The sequence below is a fragment of the Xenopus laevis genome, chromosome 1L (assembly GCF_017654675.1).
Source record: "Xenopus laevis strain J_2021 chromosome 1L, Xenopus_laevis_v10.1, whole genome shotgun sequence".
Lineage (NCBI taxonomy): Eukaryota > Metazoa > Chordata > Amphibia > Anura > Pipidae > Xenopus > Xenopus laevis.
The window spans coordinates 214,560,121-214,585,361 of NC_054371.1; the positions used below are offsets into that span (position 1 = coordinate 214,560,121).

Here is a 25,241-nt window from a genome sequence, read left to right on the forward strand (position 1 = left end):
AATTAGGATTCGGTTCGGTATTAGGAATCTTTCACAAAGGATTCGGGGATTCAGCCGAATCCAAAATAGTGGATTCGTGCATCACTAATTATATTATACATTCTAGGCTTTATGGAAGAAACATTGGACTCCAAATGACACTGTATTCTACTGGAATTGGACGTCTGACTTCCCCTTGCTTTGTACATCATATTCTGTCAAAATTAGATGCCTCATCGATGATCCCTATTATTATGGCCAGAAAGACTGGAGCAACTGGAGTCGGCTTCATACTGTATATGGTAAGTACATCCAAATTTCAAAACAAATGTATTACATTTATTTTATATATATATATATATATATATATATATATATATATATATATATATATATACCTCTGTGTTAATAATTTCCCCTTTATGTATGTGCAAATGTTTCTCATCCAAATGTATCGATGATCAACATTATCTCCTTCCTGCACCTATTAACCTTTTTTTTCGTCGTTAACTTTTAGTATGTTATAGAATAGCTAATTTTAAGCAACTTTTCAATTTGCCTTCATTTTTTTCAAAGTTTTCAAATTATTTGCCTTTTTCTTCCTGGCTCTTTCCAGCTTTCAAATAGGGTCACTGATCCCATAAACAAATGCTCTGTAAGGCTACAAATGTATTCTTTTTGCTACTCTTTAATACTCATCTTTCTATTCAGGCTTCTCCTATTCATATTCCAGTCTCTTATTCAAATCAGTGCATGGTTGCTAGAGTAATTTGAACCCCACTCAACCAGATTTCCAAAATGACAAACTGGCAAAACCACAAATATAAAAAAAAAAATGAAAACCAATTGCAAATTGTCTCAGAATATCACTCTTTACCTCATACTAAAAGTTAATTCAAAGGTAAACAACGCCTTTAATGTACCACTGCTTATTAATTTGCTTCGCCTCAGTGCCTTTCCCTTTTTATAACCATTGGCCTGCTTGCACTTGTATTTAAGTTAGGTAAAATATTCACCATGGGGTGAAAATATTTTATTCAGAGTGTATGTATTTCATCAAGACTCCAGTGCATCAGTGCCCTCCATTGTAGAGCGTTTGTTAGGCTTTAGTGAGCACTTGCTTTCCTCAGGCATGGAGCTACTATGGGTATGCACTTTGGCAAAAATAATATGAATGCAAGTTATACACTAAATGGCAGTGTGTTGGGAGTTTCTTAAATGAGAAGGATCTTGGGGTTTTTTGTAGATAACAAGTTGTCTAATTCTGGGCAGTGTCATTCTGTGGCTAATAAAGCAAATAAAGTTCTGTCTTGCATAAAAAAGGGCATTAACTCAAGGGATGAAAACATAATTCTGCCTCTTTATAGGTCCCTGGTGAATGAGCTGGAGAGAGTGCAGAGACTAAGTGCAACTAAATTGGTTAGAGGGATGGAAAACTTAAATTATGAGGGGAGACTGTCAAGGTTGGGGTTGTTTTCTCTGGAAAAAAGGCGCTTGCGAGGGGACATGATTACACTTTACAAGTACATTAGAGGATATTATAGACAAATAGCAGGGGACCTTTTTACCCATAAAGTGGATCACCGTACCAGAGGCCTCCCCTTTAGACTAGAAGAAAAGAACTTTCATTTGAAGCAACGTTGGGGGTTCTTCACAGACAGGACAGTGAGGTTGGGGAATGCACTGCCGGGTGATGTTGTGATGCTGATTCAGTTAATGACTATAAGAATGACTTGGATGATTTTTTGGACAGACATAATATCAAAGGCTATTCTGATACTAAGCTCTATAGTTAGTATAGGTATGGGTATATAGAATTTATGTGAAAGTAGGGAGGGGTGTGTGTATGGATACTGGGTTTTCATTTGGAGGGGGTTGAACTTGATGGACTTTATCTTTTTTCAACCCAATTTAACTATGTAACTATGTTATAACTAAGTATTCCTCCGGCATAGCAGTAGCCTTGCTCTTAGTGATTTGCGGGCCGGGACGATACCCGCGGAACCCAAGGGTGGGTCAGGGTTCGGGCCATCCTCGCACCCCCATTTCCGGGTCAAGCTCTCCCCGCCCACCACCTTACACTGCCGGAATCAGATTCCTGCTTCCACTATTATAACCGCTCGTCTGCTCCCCCCGCCACCTTTTATGACGTCATTGACTGGGCGGCGCAGGTCTATAAAAGGAACCAGAAGTCAGGCGCGGTTGGAGGGAGGGCGGGTTTGGGTCGGGTTTTACCTGACCTGCACATCACTACTTGCTCTATCTAAGTATTTCTCAGGCATGGAAGTACCCTTTCTCTTTCTTAAGTATTACTTATGCTTTGCCATCTTCTCCTAACAAATACTTGCCTTACTGTTACCAGGCAGCAGCGAACACCAGATGTATCCCATTGATAAAGTGGTCCCTGTTGGCACAAACATGACATTTTGCTGCACAGTGGAGAGCGGGACTAAGATATTGTCTGCAGAATTGGGGAATGACCAATATCCATTAATCCCACTGAGCAGCAACAGCAGTGGCATTCGAGTCCAGAACTTGGCAATGTCAGAGGAGAGTGGTGCAAACTTGATCTTCTTTACAGATCAACAGATTTGTGGAACTGTGGTCTTTGTAGGATGTAAGTATCATTCTAAGGCTTAGCCTTTGTTTATTGGGTGTTCAACTTGGTTTCTTTCCAGGAGAATTATTTCAACTGGTGAAGCATGTATGCTGGGGCCCTACCCACTAAAAAATTTAAATATTTATCTGCTGAAATTATTAACCCCTAACAGGACTACCATGGCCAGCCTGCAGCCCTACCGATATTTCTCTTGTTTAGTAGGGAAGATGACGTTAATACTAGGGATGCACCGAATCCACTATTTTGGAATCAGCTGAAACCCCCGAATCCTTCGTGAAAGATTCGGCTGAAAACCAATCCGAATCATTGTTTGCATATGCAAATTAGGGGTGGGTAGGGGAAAGCATTTTTTACTTCCTTTCCCTCCCCACCCCTAATTTGCATGTTAAAATTAGGATTAAAAATAAAAATCCTGCTGAAAAAAGGCAGAATCCTAGCCGAATCACAAACCGAATCCTGGATTCAGTGCATCCCTAGTTAATACTAGCTCATGGTAATTTTGACAGACCTATAGCCATTCAGTTGTTGTTAAAGTGCAAGTCACAAATCTGGAGTGGCAATGTTCCTCTATCCTTGAAGTAAAGTTCCCTAAAATATTTCCATGCTCTGGCCTATCTTTTCTCTTTCCTCGTTTTTTAGACCATATACTCTGTTCAGAGTTTTTAATTAGTTAACAACGTCTTGTCATGTTGTTCTGTTCAAAGAATGAAGGTTGAGCTGAGCCATCATCTAACCTTTCTCTGGTCAGTTTTAAGCAGATCAACATCACATGAAGTTCTTCTGCTCACTAACCTAATTTTCAGCCGACTGTGGCCAGTCAGCAGATGGTACTGTTCTTTTGGATATTAATAGATAAGTGTAAACTTGGAATTATCACATGAATGCATCAGTATATTGCTGCGTTTGTGACCAGGTATTGACTGGAAGGAGAGGAGGAGGATGATTGGAAAGAGAGAGACAATAAATATACAGATAGTGAACCTGTTATCCAGAATGCTTGGGACCTGGGGTTTTCCAGATAATGGATCTTTCTGTAATTTGGATCTTCATACGTCAAGTCTACTAGAAAATCATGTAAACATTAAATAAACCCAATAGGCTGGTTTTGCCTCCAATAAGGATTAATTATGTCTTAGTTGGGATCAAGTACAAGCTACTGTTTTATTATTACAGAGAAAAGGAAAAATTTGGATTATTTGTATAAAATGGAGTCTTCAGAAGATGGCCTTTCTTTGATTAGGAGCTTTATGGATAATGGATCCTATACCTGTATAATCTGCTGTTAAAATTGGAAATATATTTGTGAATTCCTTTTTGTTTCCACTTCTAGACAAATACAAATGGCATTACATAAATCTTAACAGTGTGCTTCTTCATTATGTACAGACCCTCCTGATATACCCCAGAACTTCACTTGTGAAACAAATAATCTGCGGCAAATCAAGTGTTGGTGGAACCCTGGAAGGTTAACAGGATTGTATAGTGATCGAGAAACAAAATATACACTCCGTGAAAGGTAAAAAGAAAGAAGCAAATTTGTTTCCAGTTTCTAAAGTATTTGATGCAGAAAAAATGGCCACCCCCAAATAAACCTGCCCATAGTGGTGTGGGCACTGGGACAATGCACCTAAGTGGTTCCCATGATTCTATTATCCAGCCTACAGGGTGGACCCTTGATATACATTTTAGGGTTATGGCACAGGAGGCTGTTTTGGCTGCTTTAAAGGAAAGGAAAGTTAAACTAAATAAGTAGCTAGAAATGTTGTACATTATGTTTTGTGCTTCTGTACCAGCCGAGGCAACCACAGCCCTTTAGCAGTAAAGGTCTATGTCTCCAAAGATGCCCCAGTAGCTCCCCATCTTCTTTTCTGCTGATTCACTGCTGTCACTTACTGAGCGTAGGGCCGACTCAAAATGTACAGTACATCTAGAATATAAATCTCACAGTATAGGGCTGATTAGTAATTAATAGGAATAATTATTACATGGCAGCACTGAAACCAGTGCAATTAGCATCAGAATTTAATAATCAGCCCTGTAGCATCATCTGATATTACAGACCAATTCTGTTTATAATTTGTGACAATCCCTAAGTTTAGTTTCTCAACAGCTGCTCAGAGCCCACTGACACTTTCCAAGATGGTGACCCCCTGTGACAAGTTTTAAGTCCTGGTTTGTTGCTGCTATTGACAAGCTGAAACGTTAGGCTGGTGCAATAAGTTCATTATATATAACATGGCATTTTTAACCATATTAATTTTTAGGGTTTAGTTCTCCTTTAAGCACCGTGTTTTTAAGTAGACAAAAACATGGTGGTTAAAGCACTCAAAGCAACCCCCCAGTTGACTAACTTTGCAATCACCTGAATAGAGAACACACACAATATACTGTTATTTTTTTAGTGGCTGCAATTTCTTTTTTCCTATTCTAATTTTCTGAATGTCTAATGAAAATATTAACAAATTAAATGGGCATCATTATTTTCCTTTTGCACAATCCCCCCCAAGCTATGAAGGACTGTGGCACACCCTAAGTTTTAAGTGGAATTGCCTAGGGCCGATTGCATGTCACAATATGACTGGGGGTGTAGCCAGCATTGAAGGTGGAGTTTTCAAGCCATAGCATTAGCAGGAACTGGCCCCTTAAAGTGGACCTGTCACCCAGACATAAAAAGCTGTATAATAAAAGTCCTTTTCAAATTAAACAGGAAATCCAAATTCTATTTTTTATTAAAGCATTCATAGCTGTTGTAAACTCATTTAAAAATATCAGCTGTCAATCAAATATTGTCAGGCCCTCCTCTATGCCTTAGGCATAGAGGCGGGGCAATTAATTACTTTCACTTTCCATTCAGCACTTCCTAGATGTCACTGCTCTCCCTACATTCCCCCCGTTTTCTTAACCATTTAATTGTGTAACCAGGACATGGGGATGGACATCAGGTCCCCCATTCTGGTGCACAAACAAGATTCTGAGATGATAAAATACTTGCCTTAATAACAGTGTCCACAAAATGGCACCTGCCTGCTTGTTATAATTATGAATTCCCAGACTGGAGGAAACAAGATTCAAATAATTTATAAGGTGTTATTAAAGTTCATTTTGCTTGACCACCATGATGAAATAGGATTTGGAATCATTTTTTTGGGTGACGGGTCCCCTTTAACTATGAATTGCTAATTCTAAGCAATTTTTCAATTGCTCTTCATTGTTTTCTTGTTTATAGTTTTTTTAATTATTTGCCTTTTTCTGACTTGAACTTTCAAGTCGGGGTCACTGATCACACCTTCGCGTCTACCCTAGATTTTCTGCAAGTACTTTCCCCCAAAGTGTGTGGACCACTTAGTACAGCCCATGCAAGTTTGAGACTAAAAAATGTATAATAATACCTTGGATGGGGCCCACCCCTCCCACACTGGACTCCTGAATTAATCTAGTAAACTCAATAATACTAAATAATAAAATTAAACTCAAATATAAAGCTAGAGGTAATGCCATATTTGACAAAGTATGGAGTCTCTGGTGTCTAACTCTGCTGTTAATAGGGAAATAGGTTTGAACAAAACCAGAGACAAATGTTAACTTAAAGGGATACTGTCATGGGAAAAAAACATTTTTTCAAAATGAATCAGTTAATAGTGCTGCTCCAGCAGAATTCTGTACTGAAATCCATTTCTCAAAAGAGCAAACAGATTTTTTTATATTCAATTTTGAAATCTGACATGGGGCTAGACATTTTGTCAATTTCCCAGCTGCCCCTGGTCATGTGACTTGTGCCTGCACTTTAGGAGAGAAATGCTTTCTGGCAGGCTGCTGTTTTTCCATCTCAATGTAACTGAATGTGTCTCAGTGAGACATGGGTTTTTACTATTGAGTGCTGTTCTTAGATCTACAAGGCAGCTGTTATCTTGTGTTAGGGAGCTGCTATCTGGTTACCTTCCCATTGTTCTTTTGTTTGGCTGCTGAGGGGGGGGGAAGGGAGGGGGTGATATCACTCCAACTTGCAGTACAGCAGTAAAGAGTGATTGAAGTTTATCAGAGCACAAGTCACATGACATGGGGCAGCTGGGAAATTGGCAATATGTCTAGCCCCATGTCAGATTTCAAAATCGAATATAAAAAAATCTGTTTGCTCTTTTGAGAAATGGATTTCAGTGCAGAATTCTGCTGTAGCAGCACTATTAACTGATTCATTTTGAAAAAAAAAATTTTTCCCATGACAGTATCCCTTTAAGAAAACATGTTTATTCTTTGTTTTGGTTGCAACAATAATAAAAAAGAAAAACAAATTACCCTAAAAAAGAGAAAAAAACAAATGCTCTGTAAGGCTACAAATGTATTGTTATTGCTACTTTTTATTATTCATCTTTCTGTTCAGGCCTCTCCTATTTATTCAAATTATTGCATGGTTTCTAGGGTAATTTGAAGCCTAGCAATCAGATGGCTAGTAATAAAATAATAAAAAAATTGCAAATTGTCTCAAAATATCACTCTCGACATCATACTAAAAGTTAATTTAAACTAGAGATGCACCAAATCCAGGATTCGGTTCGGGATTCAGCCAGGATTCTGCCTTTTTCAGCAGGATTCGGATTCAGCCGAATCCTTCTGCCCGTCCGAACCAAATCCTAATTTGCATATGCAAATTAGGAGAGGGGAATCATGCGACTTTTTGTCACAAACAAGGAAGTAAAAAACGGTTTCCCCTTCCCATCCCTAATTTGCATATGCAAATTAGGTTCGGTTTGGTATTGGGCCAATCCTTCAAGAAGGATTCGGGGGTTCGGCCGAATCCAAAATAATGGAACAGCTAACTGGTGCAAATAAGATACTTTGTAACAATTTTGAGACACATAAAAACAGTTTAGATAAGGAGAAATATTTTCAAACTTTCATAACCTGCCAAATTTTGTAAAATGAACATTAAAGTAATATGGGGGTATTTCCAAACTTGGAAGAGACGATTCAAAACTACTAACTTGATATTGTATACAGTGCCTTCATATTCCACAGTGCTGTACGTGAGGGTATTGAACCTCTTTCACTACTAGGAACTTTCTGTTTCTTCCATCAGCTTCTCGGGGATGACATGTGTCACGTGTCACAATACAGAGGAAGAGTACAGCTGTATGTGTGAAGTCTTCAAAGACCAGAGCTTTTATGCGTATTCTCTAGAAGCTGAGAATCCTTTGGGAAAGTCTCAAGCGTCTCTTTCCTTCAATGTCACACATCGAGGTGAGTTCCTGGCCGCTCTGCACAGATGTTATAGGGATTTTATTTTTATCCACACCTTTGTTTTTCTTTCATTGTTCTAATTATCATAGATTTATAGATGTACAGCATGCAGTGGTTTTGTTTGTTCTGCCTAGAGCAGTGATCCCCAACCAGTAGCTCGTGAGCAACATGTTACTCTCCAACCCCTTGGATATTGTTCCCAGTGGCCTCAAAGCAGTAACTTATTTTTAATTTCAGTTTTGGTTTCATAAAAACCAGATGTACTGCCAAACAGAGCCTCAATGTAGGCTGCCAGTCCACATAGGGTCTACTAAATGGCTAATCACAGACCTTTTTGGCACCCCAGGAGCTCCCCAACTCCTTTTACTTGTGAATGTTGCTCACGGGTTCTAAAGGTTGGGGATCACTGGCCTAGACTATGCTTTTTTTTATCTCATCCCTGTGCAAGCACAAAAAAGTAGGATTGCACCGAATCCACTATTTTGGATTCGGCCGAACCCCGGAATCCTTTGTGAAAGATTCGGCTGAATACCGAACCAAATCCTAATTTGCATATGCAAATTAGGACTGGGAAGGAGAAAACATTTTCTACTTTGTGACAAAAAGTCACGCAATTTCCCTCCCTGCTCCTAATTTGCATATGCAAATTAGGATTCGGATTCAGCCGGCAAGAAGGATTTGGCCGAATCTGAATCCTGCTGAAAAAGGCAGAATCCTGGCTGAATCCCGAACCGAATCCTGGATTCGGTGCATCCCTACAAAAAAATCATTCATAGTAATATAAATTATATTTTTTCAGAACAAATTTGCTTTGCATTTACCTATATTGCGACAGTATACCACAAATGAAAGGGGCAGCGTATCCCCTTTTTTAACATATATTCAATGAACTGGTCTTGTGCTGAACGTACTTTTAAATATTGTTTTAATTAAGAGCTAACTATGGATTTTATTTTATGCACTACATTCTATTTCCTAATTTAATGAGGGAGGCTTTTCAGTAGACTGGTCTGAGCTTCGAGAAGGAGCCAGCACTTCAGGATGGAACTGCTTTGAGACAGCTATTGTTTCTCCCCTTCTCATTGTAATTTAGTATGACTAGGGATGGTCAAATTTGAGCAGTTTCGTTTGGCCAAAAATTTGCCGCTGGCGAATTGTTGCCAACGCCCATTAAAGTCTATGGGTGTCAAAAAAAAAATTGTTGCGCGGCAAAAAATTTTTTGACACGTGTCTTTTTTTTTTGACGCACACCGCGAAAAAATTCGCCCATCCCTAAGTACGACCCAAGTCGTGCTCCCAACCCCACCTAGTGATAGACATGAGAATAGCACCCAGTCAGGGTTTTTAGCAATGCAAATAAATCCTTCAGCAGAGCTGTCGACTCCCCCCGATCTTTTCGGGAGTTACCAGATTTTCAGCTCTGTCCCCTGGTCTCCCGGCACTCTGATGCATTCCCAAAATTTCTGCCGATTGCTGGCGATTTCCACCCATTTGCAGGCAAGAATCCGGTGTGCGCATGCGCAGAACATTTAATTGACGTTATTGGAGCAAAGTGCGCATGCACAGAGGAGTTTCGGTGACTTCAGGCGAGGTTTTGCACATGCGTAACTTCTGCTGTTGTCACATTGTGGAAATGCATTAGAGTAATGGGAGACTGAGGAACCGAGCTGAAAATCTGGTAACTCCCGAAAAAAAAATTCACCTCCCGTCAAGTCTGTGTCAGGTAGCTGCTATCTGATTAGGCAGGGGTGTAACTTGCAGTGTAGAAGTAAAGAATAACTGAAGTTTATCAGAGCACAAGTCACATGGTTGGGGACACCTGAGAAATGGACATTATGTCTAGCCCCATGCCAACTTTTAAAATTAAACATAAAAATCAGTTTGCTCTTTTAAAAAACAGATTTCAGTGCAGAATTCTGCTGGAGCAGCACTATTAACTGCTACATCTTGAAAAAAACATGTTTTTCCACGACAGTATCCCTTCAATGAAAACATTTTAAAGTTTGAATGTTGTTAAAGTATTAGCACTACATTTTTTTTTTATTGTATTCCACGTCAGGCATCAGTTGCCTTGTACCCAGTATAAATCTGTACATTAGTTTCATGTGTCTATTATACAATTGCAGTTCATCCCAAGGCCCCAGAGAAGGTCAGATTAGAAGATATCAGCCATAAAGTAATTTCTCTCGCTTGGCATTTGGATGGAAAATTTGTCTCTCTACAACTCACATGTGAAATTGAAGTAAAAAGCAACAAGCGGGTGAAAATGGTAAGTGGACCCGTGTGTATTATGTGTGCAGTGTTTCTAAGAATGGCTCAGTTAGTCAGTACGCATATGTTTAGTTTGGGTTTATTTTTCCTCATCTTAAGTTGGCCATAAATGTAAAGATTTTCAAAAGATCTTTTCGTTTCCGTGAGACCAAGATTATCTTGAAACGATCGTTTAAATGTACGATTTGTCCATCAACTAAAAAGACCATTTCAAGTTGTGTTGTCTAGTTGAAGCCAGGAAAACTGAGGGGAGCTGCCTGCTTGTCCCTGCAAACATACATAGATTTCACTCTGACCAATGAAAATTTTTTAACCTGGCCAACAGATGTCGGACAGAAAATCGTTAGATGCACCATCGTTTGATTCCCACTAACTTCGTGATAATTTGACTTTGGATTGGTTGGATTGCACTAAAATCGGTGGTTCACCAAATATAAATCTTTGTGTCTAATGAGGACCTTTAGTCAATGAATGTTGCTGCAATTGCACAAGCTGCTCATTGAGAAAAGTGAATAGTGCAAAAAATCTGTGCCTGTGGCCAACTTAAATTTAACTGTTTGTGAGCCACTATTTCCATCATGTAGGACAGCTAGGTAGAGAATGTTGTAACAGATGAACATTTTTTTCCTTGTCTTGTACCCCTAAGCTACCAATTAGCACTTAAGCTGCCCATACATGTCTGACATTGACCAGGGACCTATTGGGATCCATGGGCTAGCGGTCAAATTATCAAATCAGTCCTAAACACGTCTATCCAGCTTTACAAGTCTTCAGTCTAGTCCTGGGTGCTATGGGTTACTAGACTTTCAGCTTACTTTGCTTATTACTATATTCCTCCTTTAGAGGGAACCTCAAAAGAAATGAATGTCAGTGTGTCTGTAGGCCCCTCCATATGATTTGGCCTGGAGTCTGGTGGACAAATCAGGCCCAGATCTGCTTGTCTGGTGATTTCACCTTCTAGTGTTTGGCTTTTCTTGCATTACTGGCAACGGAGGCAAACACTGGCGCAAGGACTTGCAGTCTGATCTAAACTTGTAGGACAGGGGTCACCAACCTTTGTTGGCCCGTGGACTGGGGAAACGGCGTCCAATTTGGTGCTACAGTATCCAATTCGGCGGCCCAGTTGAAGACTGTCTGCGGCTCAGCGTTTGGGGACCCCTGTTGTAGGAGCATTTCAGTGCTAATGCAGATTTATGACCTGGGGTTTGTTTGCTTTAACAGCACAATACTACAGTTATTGGCTCAGAAGATGGAAATTACAGCTACATTATAGACAATCTGCAGCCTTTCCATAAGTACGATATTCGCATTCGCTGTGCTGCGTTGGATCCGTTCTGGAAGTGGAGCGACTGGACAGCTGTGAAGGGACACACCACTCTTGAAGCAGGTAACACTCATCTATACCCTATGTACAGTGAATGGAAAACCAGAGACTCTCTGCTCCTGACTAGCCGCCTCATGACTAACACGAGCAGGCTCATCCTCTGCTTAATGCCTATATATCTTGTGTAGGCCCTGGAGTATGGACACTAGGAGGCTCCTATAAGCTTTTGCTGCTGACAGCTGGTATGTCGGCAACTCTTAAAGGTGATCTAGATGCAAATAAATAATTAATTTAAGCTTACTCATAGCACTTCTCTGAGCATTTATACAATTTACGTTTTTTCTGTTTTTAGTGGTTTCTGAGATATTCACAGTTTTATACTGCTAAATCTGAAACTCAGTGTGTCATCGACCCAATCTTAGAAACCATTAAAATTAGAAAAATAACACATATTTATACATAAGTGCTTAGTTAATTTTTTGGGGGTTTTGATCCCCTTTAACAAGCCATAAAAATCATATCCTTATCATTAGGGATGCACCGAATCCACTATTTTGGATTCGGCCAAACCCCCGAATCCTTCACGAAAGATTTGGCCAAATACCGAACCGAATCCCAATTTGCATATGCAAATTAGGGGTGGGAAAGGGATAACATTTTTTACTTCCTTGTTTTGTGACAAAAAGTCACGATTTCCCTCCCCACCCCTAATTTGCATACGCAAATTCGGATTTGGTTTGGACGGGCAGAAGGATTCGGCCGAATCAGAATCCTGCTGAAAAAGGCAGAATCCTGTCCGAATCCCGAACCGAATCCTGGATTCGGTGCATCCCTACTTTTCATCTCTCACAGAAAATTGGTTTTACTAACACTATGTTCACTTGTGTTCTTTTTTCAAAGCCCCAGCAAAACATCTGGATATCTGGTTAGTGAATGCAAGGCACCCTGAAGGTAGAACTATAACAGTTTACTGGAAGGTATGTGTCACATTGTTTTAATTGTGTTATTTCACTATACCTTAAAGGGACAGTATACACGCCTTTTCAAAATGAGCTCAATGAATAGGGCTTGTGCTGAACATGTGTTTTTCCAGTTGTTTTAATTAAGAAATATCTATGATTTCACTTGAGTTTTTTCATTTCACTTCCTGATCTCGAAGAACTTCAGAGAAGCTCATAAAACTAATTACTAGTCCACTGGGAAGCCCTTGATAATGATCCGCTTAAAGGAACAGTAACACCAAAAAATGAAAGTGTTTTAAAGCAATGAAAATATCATGTACTGTTGCCCTGCACTGGTAAAACTGATGTGTTTGCTTCAGAAACACTACTATAGTTCTTATAAACAAGTTGCTGAGTAGCAATGGCGGGAATTGAAAAAAGTCTATATGGCACAGGTTAAATAGTGGATAACAGATAACACTATTGTGTTCTACAGAGTTTATCTGCTGTGTAACCTTTTCTCCTTTGAATGGCTGCCCCCATGGCTACCCAGCAGCTTATTTATATAAACAATAGTAGTGTTTCTGAAGCAAACATACTAGTTTTACCAGTGCAGGGCAACACTGCATTATATTTTTATTACTCTAAAACAATTAAATTTTTGTAATTTAAGGCTAGGGCCACATGGGGCCAAAATCAGCCTGCTGAAAGACGCAGGCTGATTTCAGTCCCTACCGTGGGCAGTAGCCTCCATCTCTGTTCACATCTGACGTGGCGTGAACACACTTTGCAGATTTCAGAGAAGAAACACAAGACTTTGCATATTTTTAAGGCTTTTTTTTTAATAAAAAGGTGTTTAATTTTTAGGACCTTTTTTTATTATTTAGAATTTTTTATTGTTACATATTAGAACATATGAATAGGTTCACATAATACAATAAAACATACTTGTTAGTGAGCCGATTCAACAATGTTAAGTATACAATTGACCCATAACGGCCATGAAGAAACAATAAAGAATAATTAACATACAGAAAGAAAGAAAGAAAGAAAGAAAGAAAGAAAGAAAGAAAGAAAGAAAGAAAGAAAGAAAGAAAAGGAAAACAGAAAATGGCATGTAAAATACAACTAAATCAAGTTATATAAATATATCACAGTTTTTTCCAGTGGTCCCTTAATTGGAGTTACTCTTATTTATTTTTGAGTATAAGCTTCCATGGAGCCCATTTCTTATTATGTTTATATAGTAGAGATTTATTTCTAGCATCAAAGTATTCCAGTTTCTCTGTAAATTATTAAAAAATTGGTGAGTTCTAACATTGTGGGAGGAACTGCATCCTTCCAATGTTGTTTAGGGCCTTTTTTACACACACTTCTATGGTATCTGATCCACCACATTTTTTGATGCCTAATAATGTGTTCCATATGTATAAAGCTGGCCATAGACGCACAGATCCTATCGTTCGAATCGAGGATTTGTATGATTTTCGGATCGTGTGTGGAGAGTGCCGACATCTTTCATCCGGCGGAGATCGGTCGTTTGGTCGATCGGACAGGTTTGATTTTGACCCGACCGATCCCACCGGAGCCCATTGAGCATCGTAATCGGATTGTTCGGCCATATGGCCGAACGTTCAGATTACCCCTGATATAGCCATGCTCGTTAATAGCATATCGGGGAAAGATCCGCTCGTTTGGCAATGTCACCAAACGAGCGGATCTTTGCGTCTATGGCCACCTTAAGGGCTATTCCACACGGGGAGATAGCCTTGCGTTTGCGGTCGCGGCGACAAAGCGCCGCGCCAGTCGCCGCGACCGGCGCAGGCGACAGTTTTGTATGGGCGCCTATGTAAAAACGCCTGTGCTAACCACACGAGGCGATGCGCTTTTCAACAGTCGCCTGAAAATGCCTCGCCAGGCTTTTTCAGGCGACTGTTGAAAAGCGCATCGCCTCGTGTGGTTAGCACAGGCGTTTTTACATAGGCGCCCATACAAAACTGTCGCCTGCGCCGGTCGCGGCGACTGGCGCGGCGCTTTGTCGCCGCGACCGCAAACGCAGGGCTATCTCCCCGTGTGGACTAGCCCTTAGGCAGCAGTAGAGCACCCACAAGTGTCCATTCCTTATCATTACTGCAATAAAAGTAATCATTCTTCATCAGCACATATGTCTTGTAATTGTATATTTACATTTTACTTAAAGCCTTTACCAATCACTGAGGCCAACGGAAAGATATATTCCTATAACGTGTCTTGGAGTCCACTCGGCAGCCGCATGGAACCTCAAAATATTGTATTGCCAGCGCCTCTCAACAGGACACAGATCAATCTTAACAGCAGCGATAACGGGGATTATGAAATTACCGTAGTGGCCATCAACTCTGCAGGATTATCTCCACCTTCAAGGATAACAACCGTGCAACTGACAAATGGTACATTCATGCACTCAGAGATAATCTGTTTATGTAGGGCAGGTAAAGTTCAGCGCTGTGTTTGTGCTAGAACAATGGCAGACCCTCCCTCTTGGAAATTATAAGTGCTGACTCTCTGCCGGGAGAATGGCGAGTTTCCAGCACACTCTGTCCTACAGTTTATCTGCAATATATTTAACTCTATCAGAACATAGATGTATGCTATAACCACTCGTGCATGTGTGCTAATTCACATTCTCATATAGGGGCAAATTCACTAAGGCGCGAAGCGCCGAACGCTAGCGTTAATTCGCTAGCGTTTGGCATTTTCGCTACTGCGCAAATTCACTAACGAACGCTGGCGTAGTTTCGCTAGTGTTACTTCGCAACCTTACGCCAGGCGAATCTTCGCTAGCGACGAAACTACGCAAATTCACTAACTTGCGCAGTGTAGTGAACGCTACCTTTTACACTAGACTTCCTTCGCCACCTCAGACCTGGCGAAGCGCAATAGAGTAGATAGGGATTGTTTAAAAAAAAAGTCAAAATTTTTTCTAAGTCCCAAAAAACGCTGGCGTGTTTTCTACATGATGGCTGATAGGCTGAAAAAGATCGAAAATTTTTTGTGGCTCCCCTTCCTCCCCCTTACATTTCCTGACTCATGGCAACTTACCTAGACAGTGGGCACATGTGTAGGGCAAAATAAAATTTTTATTTGCAGATTTGAAGGTTTTCTAGGCATTTGTAGTGCAGATACGTGTTCCTCCATTGAAATTTGAATTTCGCGCCGTATGCAAATTAGCCTTCGCTAGCGCAACTTCGCTTTATATAGCGAAACAACGCTAGCGCAACTCTGCAACCTTACGCTACCCCTGTGCGCAACTTCGGATTTTAGTGAATTTGCGAAGCGCTGGCGAAACTACACCTGGCGAAGTGCGGCGAAGTTGCGCCTGGCGCAACTTCGCATTTTAGTAAATTTGCCCCATAATCTGCACTGTAGCATCAGCTTCTATCACAGACAAACTTGATTTCTACTTGGTGATTTGCAACAACTCCTAAGCTTAGCTTCTCAACAGCTGCCCAGAGCCCACTGAGCATGTGCAGTGCCGCTGACACTCCTAACTCAGATAGGGTTTCCTGGGCACAATTTTGCAGGCCTGGATCAATACTGTCTTAGAAATGCGGAAGTGCAGTAAGTTCAGTATACAAAATATAGCATTTATAGCCATAGGTTTAGTTCTCACTTTCTCCTAGAAGTAAGCAAAACAAGGCCACACAAATGATGCAGCCTTCTCTACGGGTGGGGAGATAAATATATACTGTGACAAAGGCATGACCTGCTAGGCATTATCCTTAAAGGAGAAGGAAAGCTACCGAAGCAGTTTATTGCCAATAGTTTAGCCACAATAGTGCATGCTATAACACTATATTTATTCTGCAGAATTCTTTACCATACCTGAGTAAACATCTTTAGAAGCTCTCTGTTTGTTTAGGAAAGCGGCTGCCATATTAGCTTGGTGTGACATCACTTCCTGCCTGAGTCTCTCCCTGCTCACTCATAGCTCTGGGCTCAGATTACAGCAGAGAGGAGAGAAGGAGAGAGGAGCAAACTGAGCATGCTCACGCCCAGGGCAAGGAAGTTTAAGCAGAAAACAGGAAGTCACATACAGAAGCCCATGTGTACACAATAGAAGGAAAGAAATGCAGTGTTTCTTTTGACAGAGAACTCAGAGCAGCATTACTTTGAGGGTTTACTGGTGTATTTATATAGACCTTTCTGATAAAGCTTACTTAGTTTTAGCCTTTCCTTCTCCTTTAAACCATTTCTAGCCAATATGGCCCTGTGAGCATAGCCATTAGAATGTGTGTGTTAGTTTGCTGCCAGTGCATGTTCAAGTCTCCAGAGTGCCTATGGGATGCTTGTTTGTTATGGGCATGCACTGGCCTTGAATATTCTTGTGCTTACCATGCAGCTGGTAGTGCCCATGTCAGTAGTAGTTCTGCCACCCAGAGATCAAGCTGTATCAGCTCTGTTGGTGGAAGCATATCAGGAATGATAGCTGCCCTTTAAAGGGGACCTGTCACACAGACATGAAAAACTCTATAATAAAAGCCCTTTTCAAATTAAACATAAAAATGTATTTATTTTAATTAAAACATCCATACCTGTTATAAAGTCATTAAAAATAGGAGCTGTCTATCATATATTGCCTGCCCCCTTTATGCCTTAGGAATAGAAGTGGGGCAGGCAATTACATTCACTTTCCATTTTGTACTTCCTAGATATCACTGTTCTCCCAAAATTTCCTCTTCCTCCTCACAATCTAATTGTAAAGCTAGAGCATGGGCATCACATGCCCCATTCTGGAGCATGATACAATATAGAATGGTCAATTCAAACAACATTTCAATTATTCTTCATTATTTATTTATTTTAGGTTTTAAAGTACTTGCCTTCTTATTCTGACTCTTTCCAGCTTTCAGATGGGGGTCTCACTGACCCCATCTAAAAAACAAATACTCTGTAAAGCTACACATTTATTGTTGTTGCTCATTTTTGTTACTCCGCTTTCTATTCAAGCCCTCCCCTATTATATTCCAATCTCTTATTCAAATCAGTGCATGGTTACTAGGGTAATTTGGACCCTAGCAACCAGGATGCTGAAATTGGAAACTGTAGAGCTGCTGACTAAAAAGTTAACTGAAAAACCACAAATACTAAAAAATAAAAACTATTGCAAATTGTCTCAGAATGTCACTCCCTACATTAGACGGAGAGTTAACGCAATGGTGAACAACTCCTTTAATAACTGTTTCCACAAAATAGAGCCAGCCTGCATGCTGTGATTGTGAATTTCAAGACTAACAGAAACAAGATTTAAATAATCCACTGTATAAGTGAAATGTATTTTGCTTGACTAAAAATAGGGTTTGGAGTTATTTCTTAGGGTGGTAGTAGGCCCCCTTTAAATGAGTAATCCAGTTGTAAATGAAAGGTACCTTTAAGCAAGAACAAGGCTACAATTTAATTTATTATTTTTTTTTTGTAAGAGGGCTATTTATTAAAGCTCAAAATGCAAATTTGTTGAGAAAAAAATTCTAATTTTTTCGACATTTATAATCCCCCGAAGCTGTCCGAATCCAAAAAATACTCCATCTCAAACCTGCCGAGGTCCTGTAGAAGTCCTTTTTCCAATTTGACTATATCGTAGTCTGCCCTGGGATTCATACAAAAATCCGAAATTGTATAATTTGAGTTTTCACTCAGTATTATCGAGACTTTTCCTGAACCGAATATTTCGAGTTTTGTTTTTTAATAAATAAGGTAAAATCATGGATGGGAGTTTGGTCAATTTGGTTTATTGAAATTATGAGAAAAATTAGAGTTTTAGTAAACAACCCCCTAAATGTCCCTTCATTTCTCATGTAGATGTCGTTACTGAACTCGGTGTTGGAAACGCAGAAGGAATTAACATCACCTGGCAGCTTGATGCGAATGCCTCTTGCGGTTATGTGGTGCAGTGGAAGCCATCGTCTCCTTCTAACATCTCTGCGCTGAGGTGGAAACGCTTAAATGCCAATGGCTGTTTCATTAGATCAGGTACAGAGTAATGGGAGGGGGAGTGTTGTTTAGCTAGACTTTTGCATGAACGGATATCTTTGTAAATAAATGAAATGTGTATTTTAGTATAACTTCTACCATAAAAATATGCTAAGGGCTAGTTAGGATGAGCTGTAGCAGGTCTGCTGGCCCTGTGCAGAAAGGAAGTGAATGTGGCTGGGGAGCAGGGCCTAATTAGAAAATTTGAATAATTAGAAAAGTTTATACATGGCACCTTAATGTCATCACACTTATGTGCCATGTATAATAATTTTCTTATGGTGCATAGGTAAAAAAATAAATTAGGGAATTAGGGATGCATCAAATCCACTACTTTGAATTCAGCCGAACACCCGAATCCTTTGCAAAAGATTCGGCCGAATACCGAACCGAATCCGTGTCCTAATTTGCATATGCAAATTAGGGGTGGGAAGGGGGAAACATTTTTTACTACCTTGTTTTATGACAAAAAGTCACGCAGTTTCCCTCCCCGCCCCTTAGGATTAGGATTCGGTTCAGCCAGGCAGAAGGATTCAGCCAAATCCTGCTGAAAAAGGCAGAATTCTGGCCGAATCCCGAACTGAATCCTGGATTCGGTGCATCCGTAAAAGTAATTCTAATAGAATCCCTAAACTAAATTTTTATCCCCTTTAAATTAAAAAAAAATGATTGGTGGTGTTGTATTAATGGCCTGTTATGATTTTATTCACAGATCAGTTCCCTGTTGGCGTGAGGCATGACATAACCGTATTTGCCTGCAATGACCATCAGCACCGACTAATAAAAAGAGTCACTGGCTACACAGAAGAGCTAAGTAAGTTCCTTCAGATGTACAGATTCCTCCAGACAAAAGCCCTCCTTATTGGCTTGCCACCATTTTGTGATATTGTGTGTGTGCTCCCTCAGAGATCATCTAACCTCACTGTGATCTCACTGGAACAGGAAGTGTTCTGGCCATTCATTGGCTGATGTAACCTAGCATGTGTGTGGTTTTGGTTTGTGTGTGAACACAGAATCTCATACAAGGCACAGAGATGAACCATAGCACTTTAAATGGCAGTCACTGTTATCCTGAATGCTCGAGTCTGGGGTTTTCCAGATAATTAATCTTTCCGTAATTTGGATCTTCATACCTTAAAGGGGTTGTTCATCTTCCAATACTTTTTTCAGTTCAGTTACTTTCAGATAGGTCACCAGAAAAAAAGGCTTTTTCCAAACACTTTCCATTTTCGATGTGTGACTGTTTTTCTAATATTGAAGTGTAAAGTTTCATTTTTCACCTTATAAAGCAGCTCTGGGAGGTGGGGGTCGCTGACCCTGTAAACTGTTCTAAATTGATACATTTACAGTAGCTGATACTTTTCTTATCTTTGTCCCTGCTGAGCAGAATCCCTGAGTTTCATTACAGGCAGCTGTTAGATTTGAAACAATAGTTGCTGATACTAGAGAAGCTCCAGAGAAATGGATCAACTAAATGTTGTAAAATTGTAACAGTTCAGAATCTGCACCTGAATTACTGAGCTGCCAGACTGAAACACCAGAGACAGGGACATTCAACTTTAAACTTAGATTTTGAGAAAACTGTAAAAAATGGAAAGTAATTGAAAAAAGTCTTTATTTTTGGGAAACAATTGAACTGAAAAAAAGTGTTTGGTAGGTGAACAACCCCTTTGGGGTCAGGGCACACGCTCAGATTTTGGGCGATTAGTCTCCCGGTGACAAATCTCCTCTTCTTCAGGGCGACTAATCTCCCCGAACTGCCTTCCTGCCGGCTAGAATGTAAATCGTCGGCGGGAAGGCACTCGGATCACTTTGTTTTCCGAAGTCGCCCGAAGTTTCCTCGTGAGGCAACTTCGAGCGACTTCTGAAAACAAAGCGCTTCGAGTGCCATACCGGAGGCAGTTCGTGGGAGATTAGTCGCCCCAAAGAAGAGGAGATTAGTCGCCCCAAAGAAGAGGAGATTTGTCACCGGGAGACTAATCTCCCCGAATCTGAGCGTGTGCCCTGACCCTTAAAGTGGACCTGTCACCCAGACACAAAAATCTGTATAATAAAAGTCCTTTTCAAATTAAACATGAAATCCAATTTCTATTTTTTATTAAAGCATTCATAACTGCTGTAAGCTCATTTAAAAATCTCAGCTGTCAATCAAATATTGTCTGCCCCTCCTCTATGCCACGGGCATAGAGGCGGGGCAGACAATTACTTTCACTTTCCATTCAGCACTTCCTAGATGTCACTGCTCTCCACACATTCCCCCGTTCTCTTTACCATTTAATTGTGTAACCAGGACATGGGGATGGACATCGGGTCCACCATTCTGGTGCACAAACAAGATTCTGAGATGATGCATGGCTTTCCTTAAAAACAGTGTCCACAAAATGGCTGCTGCCTGCTTGCTATCATTTTGAATTCCAAGACTGAAGGAAACAAGATTCAAATCATTTAAACAGTGTAATTATAGTTCATTTTGCTTGACTAATGTGATAAAATAGGATTTTAATAATTTTTTTTGGGTGACGGGTCCCCTTTAAGTCTACTAGAAAATCATATAAACATTAAATAATGTTGCTTCAAATAAGGATTAATTATATCTTAGTTAAGATCAAGTACAAGCTACTGTTTTATTATTACAGAGAAAAAGGAATTATGTTTTAAAATTTTTAATTATTTGATTATAAAAACCTCTATGGGAGATGGCTTTTATGTAATTCAGAGCTTTCTGGATAATGGGCTTCTGAATAAAGGATCCATACCTGTACCCTATTCCATAGCACTAATCAGAGATTATTTAGATGTTTTATGCACCATACTGAAGAGGTTAGTGCCGGCCTTGGTTTTACCTCATGTTAATAAAAATATACCTTGTCCAGTGACTGTGTGTGTTTTCTTTCAGTCACTTTTATGCTCATCTCCTTTATTACAGCACCAAGAGTAGCGCCGAATTATACTGTAGTGGAGACCACTTCAGACTCTGTCTATGTGAAATGGGAGGGGATCCCAGAGGAGGATCTGCGAGGGTTTCTGCACGGCTACGTTGTGTATATTGTGAAGCAGGAAAATGCCACATCTGATTCCAGCTTCATGGATTTTGGTAAGTCTGGTTACTATCACGTACGCTTTTATCAGTAACAGTACTGAGATGGAATGCTTTTTGTCCTACACTTGATCATATTCAAGTCAAAACATGGAACAACGTTAAAGGGGTGGTTCAACTTTACGTTAACTTTTAGTATGTTATAGAATGGCTAATTCTAAGCAACTTTTCAATTAGCCTTCATTTTTTTCTTTATAGTTTTTGAATGATTTGCCTTTTATGTCTGACTCTTCAGCTTTCAAATGGGGGTCACTGACCCCATCTAAAAACAAATACTGTGTACAGCTACAAATGTATTGTTATTGCTACTTTTTATTACTCATCTTTCTATTTAGGACTCTCCTATTCATATTCCAGTCTCTGATTCGAATCAGTGTATGGTTGCTAGGGTAATTTGGACCCTTGCAACAGGATTGCTGGATAGCTGCTGAAGTCGTACAGTAGTAGTAGTAGTAGTAGTAGTAGTGTAGTATTACTAGTTTGTTACATATTATTTACAGTTTTTCTTCCCTTTTCCCTTTAAAGCTGATCACACAGATACAAAAAATAAAAAGTTTAACATCACTAACCCAGCAGTGGGCATGCTGAAGATTAAAGACCTACAAAGTGGGACAAGTTATCGATTGGGGCTGCTGGCTTACACCGGAGGTGGAAATGGACCCATTAAATCTTCCAATGTAGTTACCAATGACAATGGTAAGTATACAAAACAGCATTTGCCATTTGTAGTTTTATGAACAGATCTCCATTATTAGGTGGTGTAGCATATCCTTTCTAGAGGAAACCAAAATAGTTTTTCATGGTGTCACCATTCACTTGATCAACAGATGTATTTAGAATCAGTAGAGTTTTAGTGTATCTGCTCTTGATGCACATTCTCTATCTTGCCCCTGGCCAGGGGAAAGCGCAGTGACTAAACATTTAGAGGCCCAAGGTCAAAATTCGAATTCATGTGAATTTTCTTTTAATTTGAATATACTCCATATACAATCCAACTGGGAATTTATTTAAGAAAACAATTGAATGTCCAATATTCGATCTAATAGTTCCGACCCTAAAATTCAAATCGTATTCGAATGTTTCTCTGGAAAAAAAAACTCGAATGTCAGAAGGCTATCAACATCTCCAAATGGGTCAATGGACCTTTGTCATTGTAAATGATCTCTGCAGGTTTTAGGTGGCAAATACTTGAATTAGGACTGTTTCCATAGTTGAGGTGTGATACATTTTCAAATTCAAATTTACATTAGAATAGGGGGATTAAAATTTGAATGTATGAATTTTGGCACCAAAAAAATCTGAAAATTCGAATTCAAAATTACTATTCGACCATTTAAGGGCGTGTAAAGGCAAAAAAAATAAAATGCCATTTTAACTTTCTTTAATGAAAAAGAAACCTATCTCCAATATACTTTAATTAAAAAAAAGTGTACCGTTTTTATAAGAAACCTGACTGTATGCAGTGAAATTCTCCCTTCATTTACTGCTGTGGATAGGAATTGTCAGACGGTCCCTAACTGCTCTGCAGGGAAACAATCATATTTATGAACAGCAGGGGGAGCCCCCGCCTTACCTCCCAGCCATGCAGAACTCAAGCAGCTTTGTTTGTTTCCCTGTAGAGCAGTCGGCGACTGTGTAGAGATTTGTATTGGATTTTATTTTTGCCTTTACATCGCCTTTAAAGTTTCCAACTCCAGCTGCAGGGGCAAAGATCATGGAGCCAGATTTAAACAGATAAACTGGGATCCTATTTGGAGGATTATTTTGCTGCAGCCACTGGTTCTGCAGAGAGAAAGTTTGTATTATACAATATAAAAACTATAAAATCCACATTAGATTACATGACAACACAGGACCCAGTACAGTCTGTATATTCTGATTATTAATCAGTCTTGCTGTATTGGCTTTTGGCAGATATTATTTGACTTGTGCTGTTTTGATCATTTATGACGATCCCTAAGCAGCCCAGACCACACTGAGCATGTGCACAGTCTTGGTCATGCAAAGATGTATGACAGAGTTACAAGATGGTGAAATTTGAAAGCATAAATCATTTGTTTGATTAGGCTTGTGGTGCAGTAAGTTCATGTTTAGTATACAGAATACAGCATTTCTAGCCTTATTCTATTTTAGACTTTACTTCCCCTTTAATAAATCTGCGCCTTAACATGCTTCAGTATATAAGCGCCAGTCGCAGCTCATGCAGATCCACTCAGAATGTTCTAGAACAGTGTTGTGCAGCATTTTACATGTCATCATGAGACCATCATTTGCTATACTACATGGTTGGGTGTAATTTTGTAAAAATTATGTCATACAAAAAATCTAGAGTGTGGACAGGGGCATTTTGTCTGATTTAAACTGAATAGAATCAGTAAGCGAAGCACCTTGTGTGCCGTTAATCCAGACAGCGGTTACTTTTCCTGCAACTGAGAGAAACAACTATAGTCCGATTGTCTCCACCAGTTGTAATAAGAAATTATCTTAAATGTAAGATTGTTAGTTCTTGGGCTCAGTAATGTCATCAACTTGGGCAAAATAAACAGGAAAGGAGCCCAAAAAACCATGGTACACAAGGAACACTTTTGTGGAAATACAGAATAAATTCATCCTGCTACAAAAGGAAGATCTCAGAGAAAATACAAACAACCATGCATGCACTTGCATTAAAGACACAACTCACAGCACATGTTATAAATATAACAAAAGGCAAAACATATTTTGTAAAGAGAGTCTTTTTTTTTGTGTTCATATTAATAATAACTATAGATATTAATCTGGAGCTGAGTCTTTTCATTTTTCTTAATGAAATACAGAATTGGTAGTTAAACTGGTAGTTTACCTTTAAGTTGACTTTTAGTATGTTATAAAACGGCTAATTGTAAGCAACTTTAAATTTTTTTTTTATAGTTTTTGAATTATTTGCCTTCTGATATTTTTCATCACTGACCCCCATCTAAAAAAACAAATACTCCTTAAGGCTACAAATGTATTGTTATTGATACTTTTTATTACTCCTTTCTATTCAGACCCTCTCCTATTCATATTCCAGTCTCTTATTCAAATCAATGCATGGTTGCTAGAGTAATTTGGACCCTAGCAACGAAATGGCTGAATTGCAAAATCGAGAGCTGCTGAATAAAAAGTTAAATAATTAGGGATGCACCAAATCCACTATTTTGGATTCGGCCGAACCCCCGAATCCTTCTTGAAAGATTCGCACGAATACCGAACGGAATCCTAATTTGCATATGCAAATTAGGGTGGGAAGGGGAAACATTTTTTACTTCCTTGTTTTGTGACAAAAAGTCACACATTTTCCCTCGCCACCCCTAATTTACATATGCAAATTTGGGTTCGGCCGGGCAGAAGGATTCCGATCAAATGTGCTCGAGTTACTTACGATTATTTGTTACATTTTCCCGAAAATTTGCTTTGTGGGGAAAAAAAACCTATTTTCAAGATTTTTTTCGTATTTTTCACCCGAAAACTCCAATTTCTTATGGTTTTTTTTTGTCTGAAAACTACGGGGTATTGCCCAAAACCCAGCGCACATCAAAAAATCATTGAGACTTCTCCCATTGACTTATATGCAACCTGGACAGGTCTGAGATGCTGGATTTTCTGATTTCTGACTTTTCCATCCTCTAGGTTTAATAAATTCCGAAAATGTTGTGATTTTTTTAAAAGTCCGATTTTAGGGGGGGAAAAAATCACAAATGTTTCGTGATTTTTGCATTGGGAGTTTAGTAAATAACCCCTTAA

General features: G+C 39.5%; 1 protein-coding gene across 1 annotated transcript in view; it reads left to right on the forward strand.

Moving 5' to 3' along the window:
• The window catches only part of lifr.L (LIF receptor subunit alpha L homeolog), a 69,630-nt gene that overhangs the window by 38,408 nt on the left and 5,981 nt on the right, over window positions 1–25,241 (forward strand). The window contains exons 6-17 of the mRNA XM_018266325.2: window positions 107–281; window positions 2,342–2,596; window positions 3,986–4,115; window positions 7,674–7,834; window positions 9,961–10,103; window positions 11,327–11,492; window positions 12,330–12,406; window positions 14,571–14,799; window positions 18,209–18,379; window positions 19,092–19,193; window positions 21,306–21,473; window positions 22,002–22,172. Of these exons, the coding sequence (XP_018121814.1) occupies window positions 107–281; window positions 2,342–2,596; window positions 3,986–4,115; window positions 7,674–7,834; window positions 9,961–10,103; window positions 11,327–11,492; window positions 12,330–12,406; window positions 14,571–14,799; window positions 18,209–18,379; window positions 19,092–19,193; window positions 21,306–21,473; window positions 22,002–22,172 (1,948 nt within the window). The remainder of the gene's footprint in view (window positions 1–106; window positions 282–2,341; window positions 2,597–3,985; window positions 4,116–7,673; window positions 7,835–9,960; window positions 10,104–11,326; window positions 11,493–12,329; window positions 12,407–14,570; window positions 14,800–18,208; window positions 18,380–19,091; window positions 19,194–21,305; window positions 21,474–22,001; window positions 22,173–25,241) is intronic.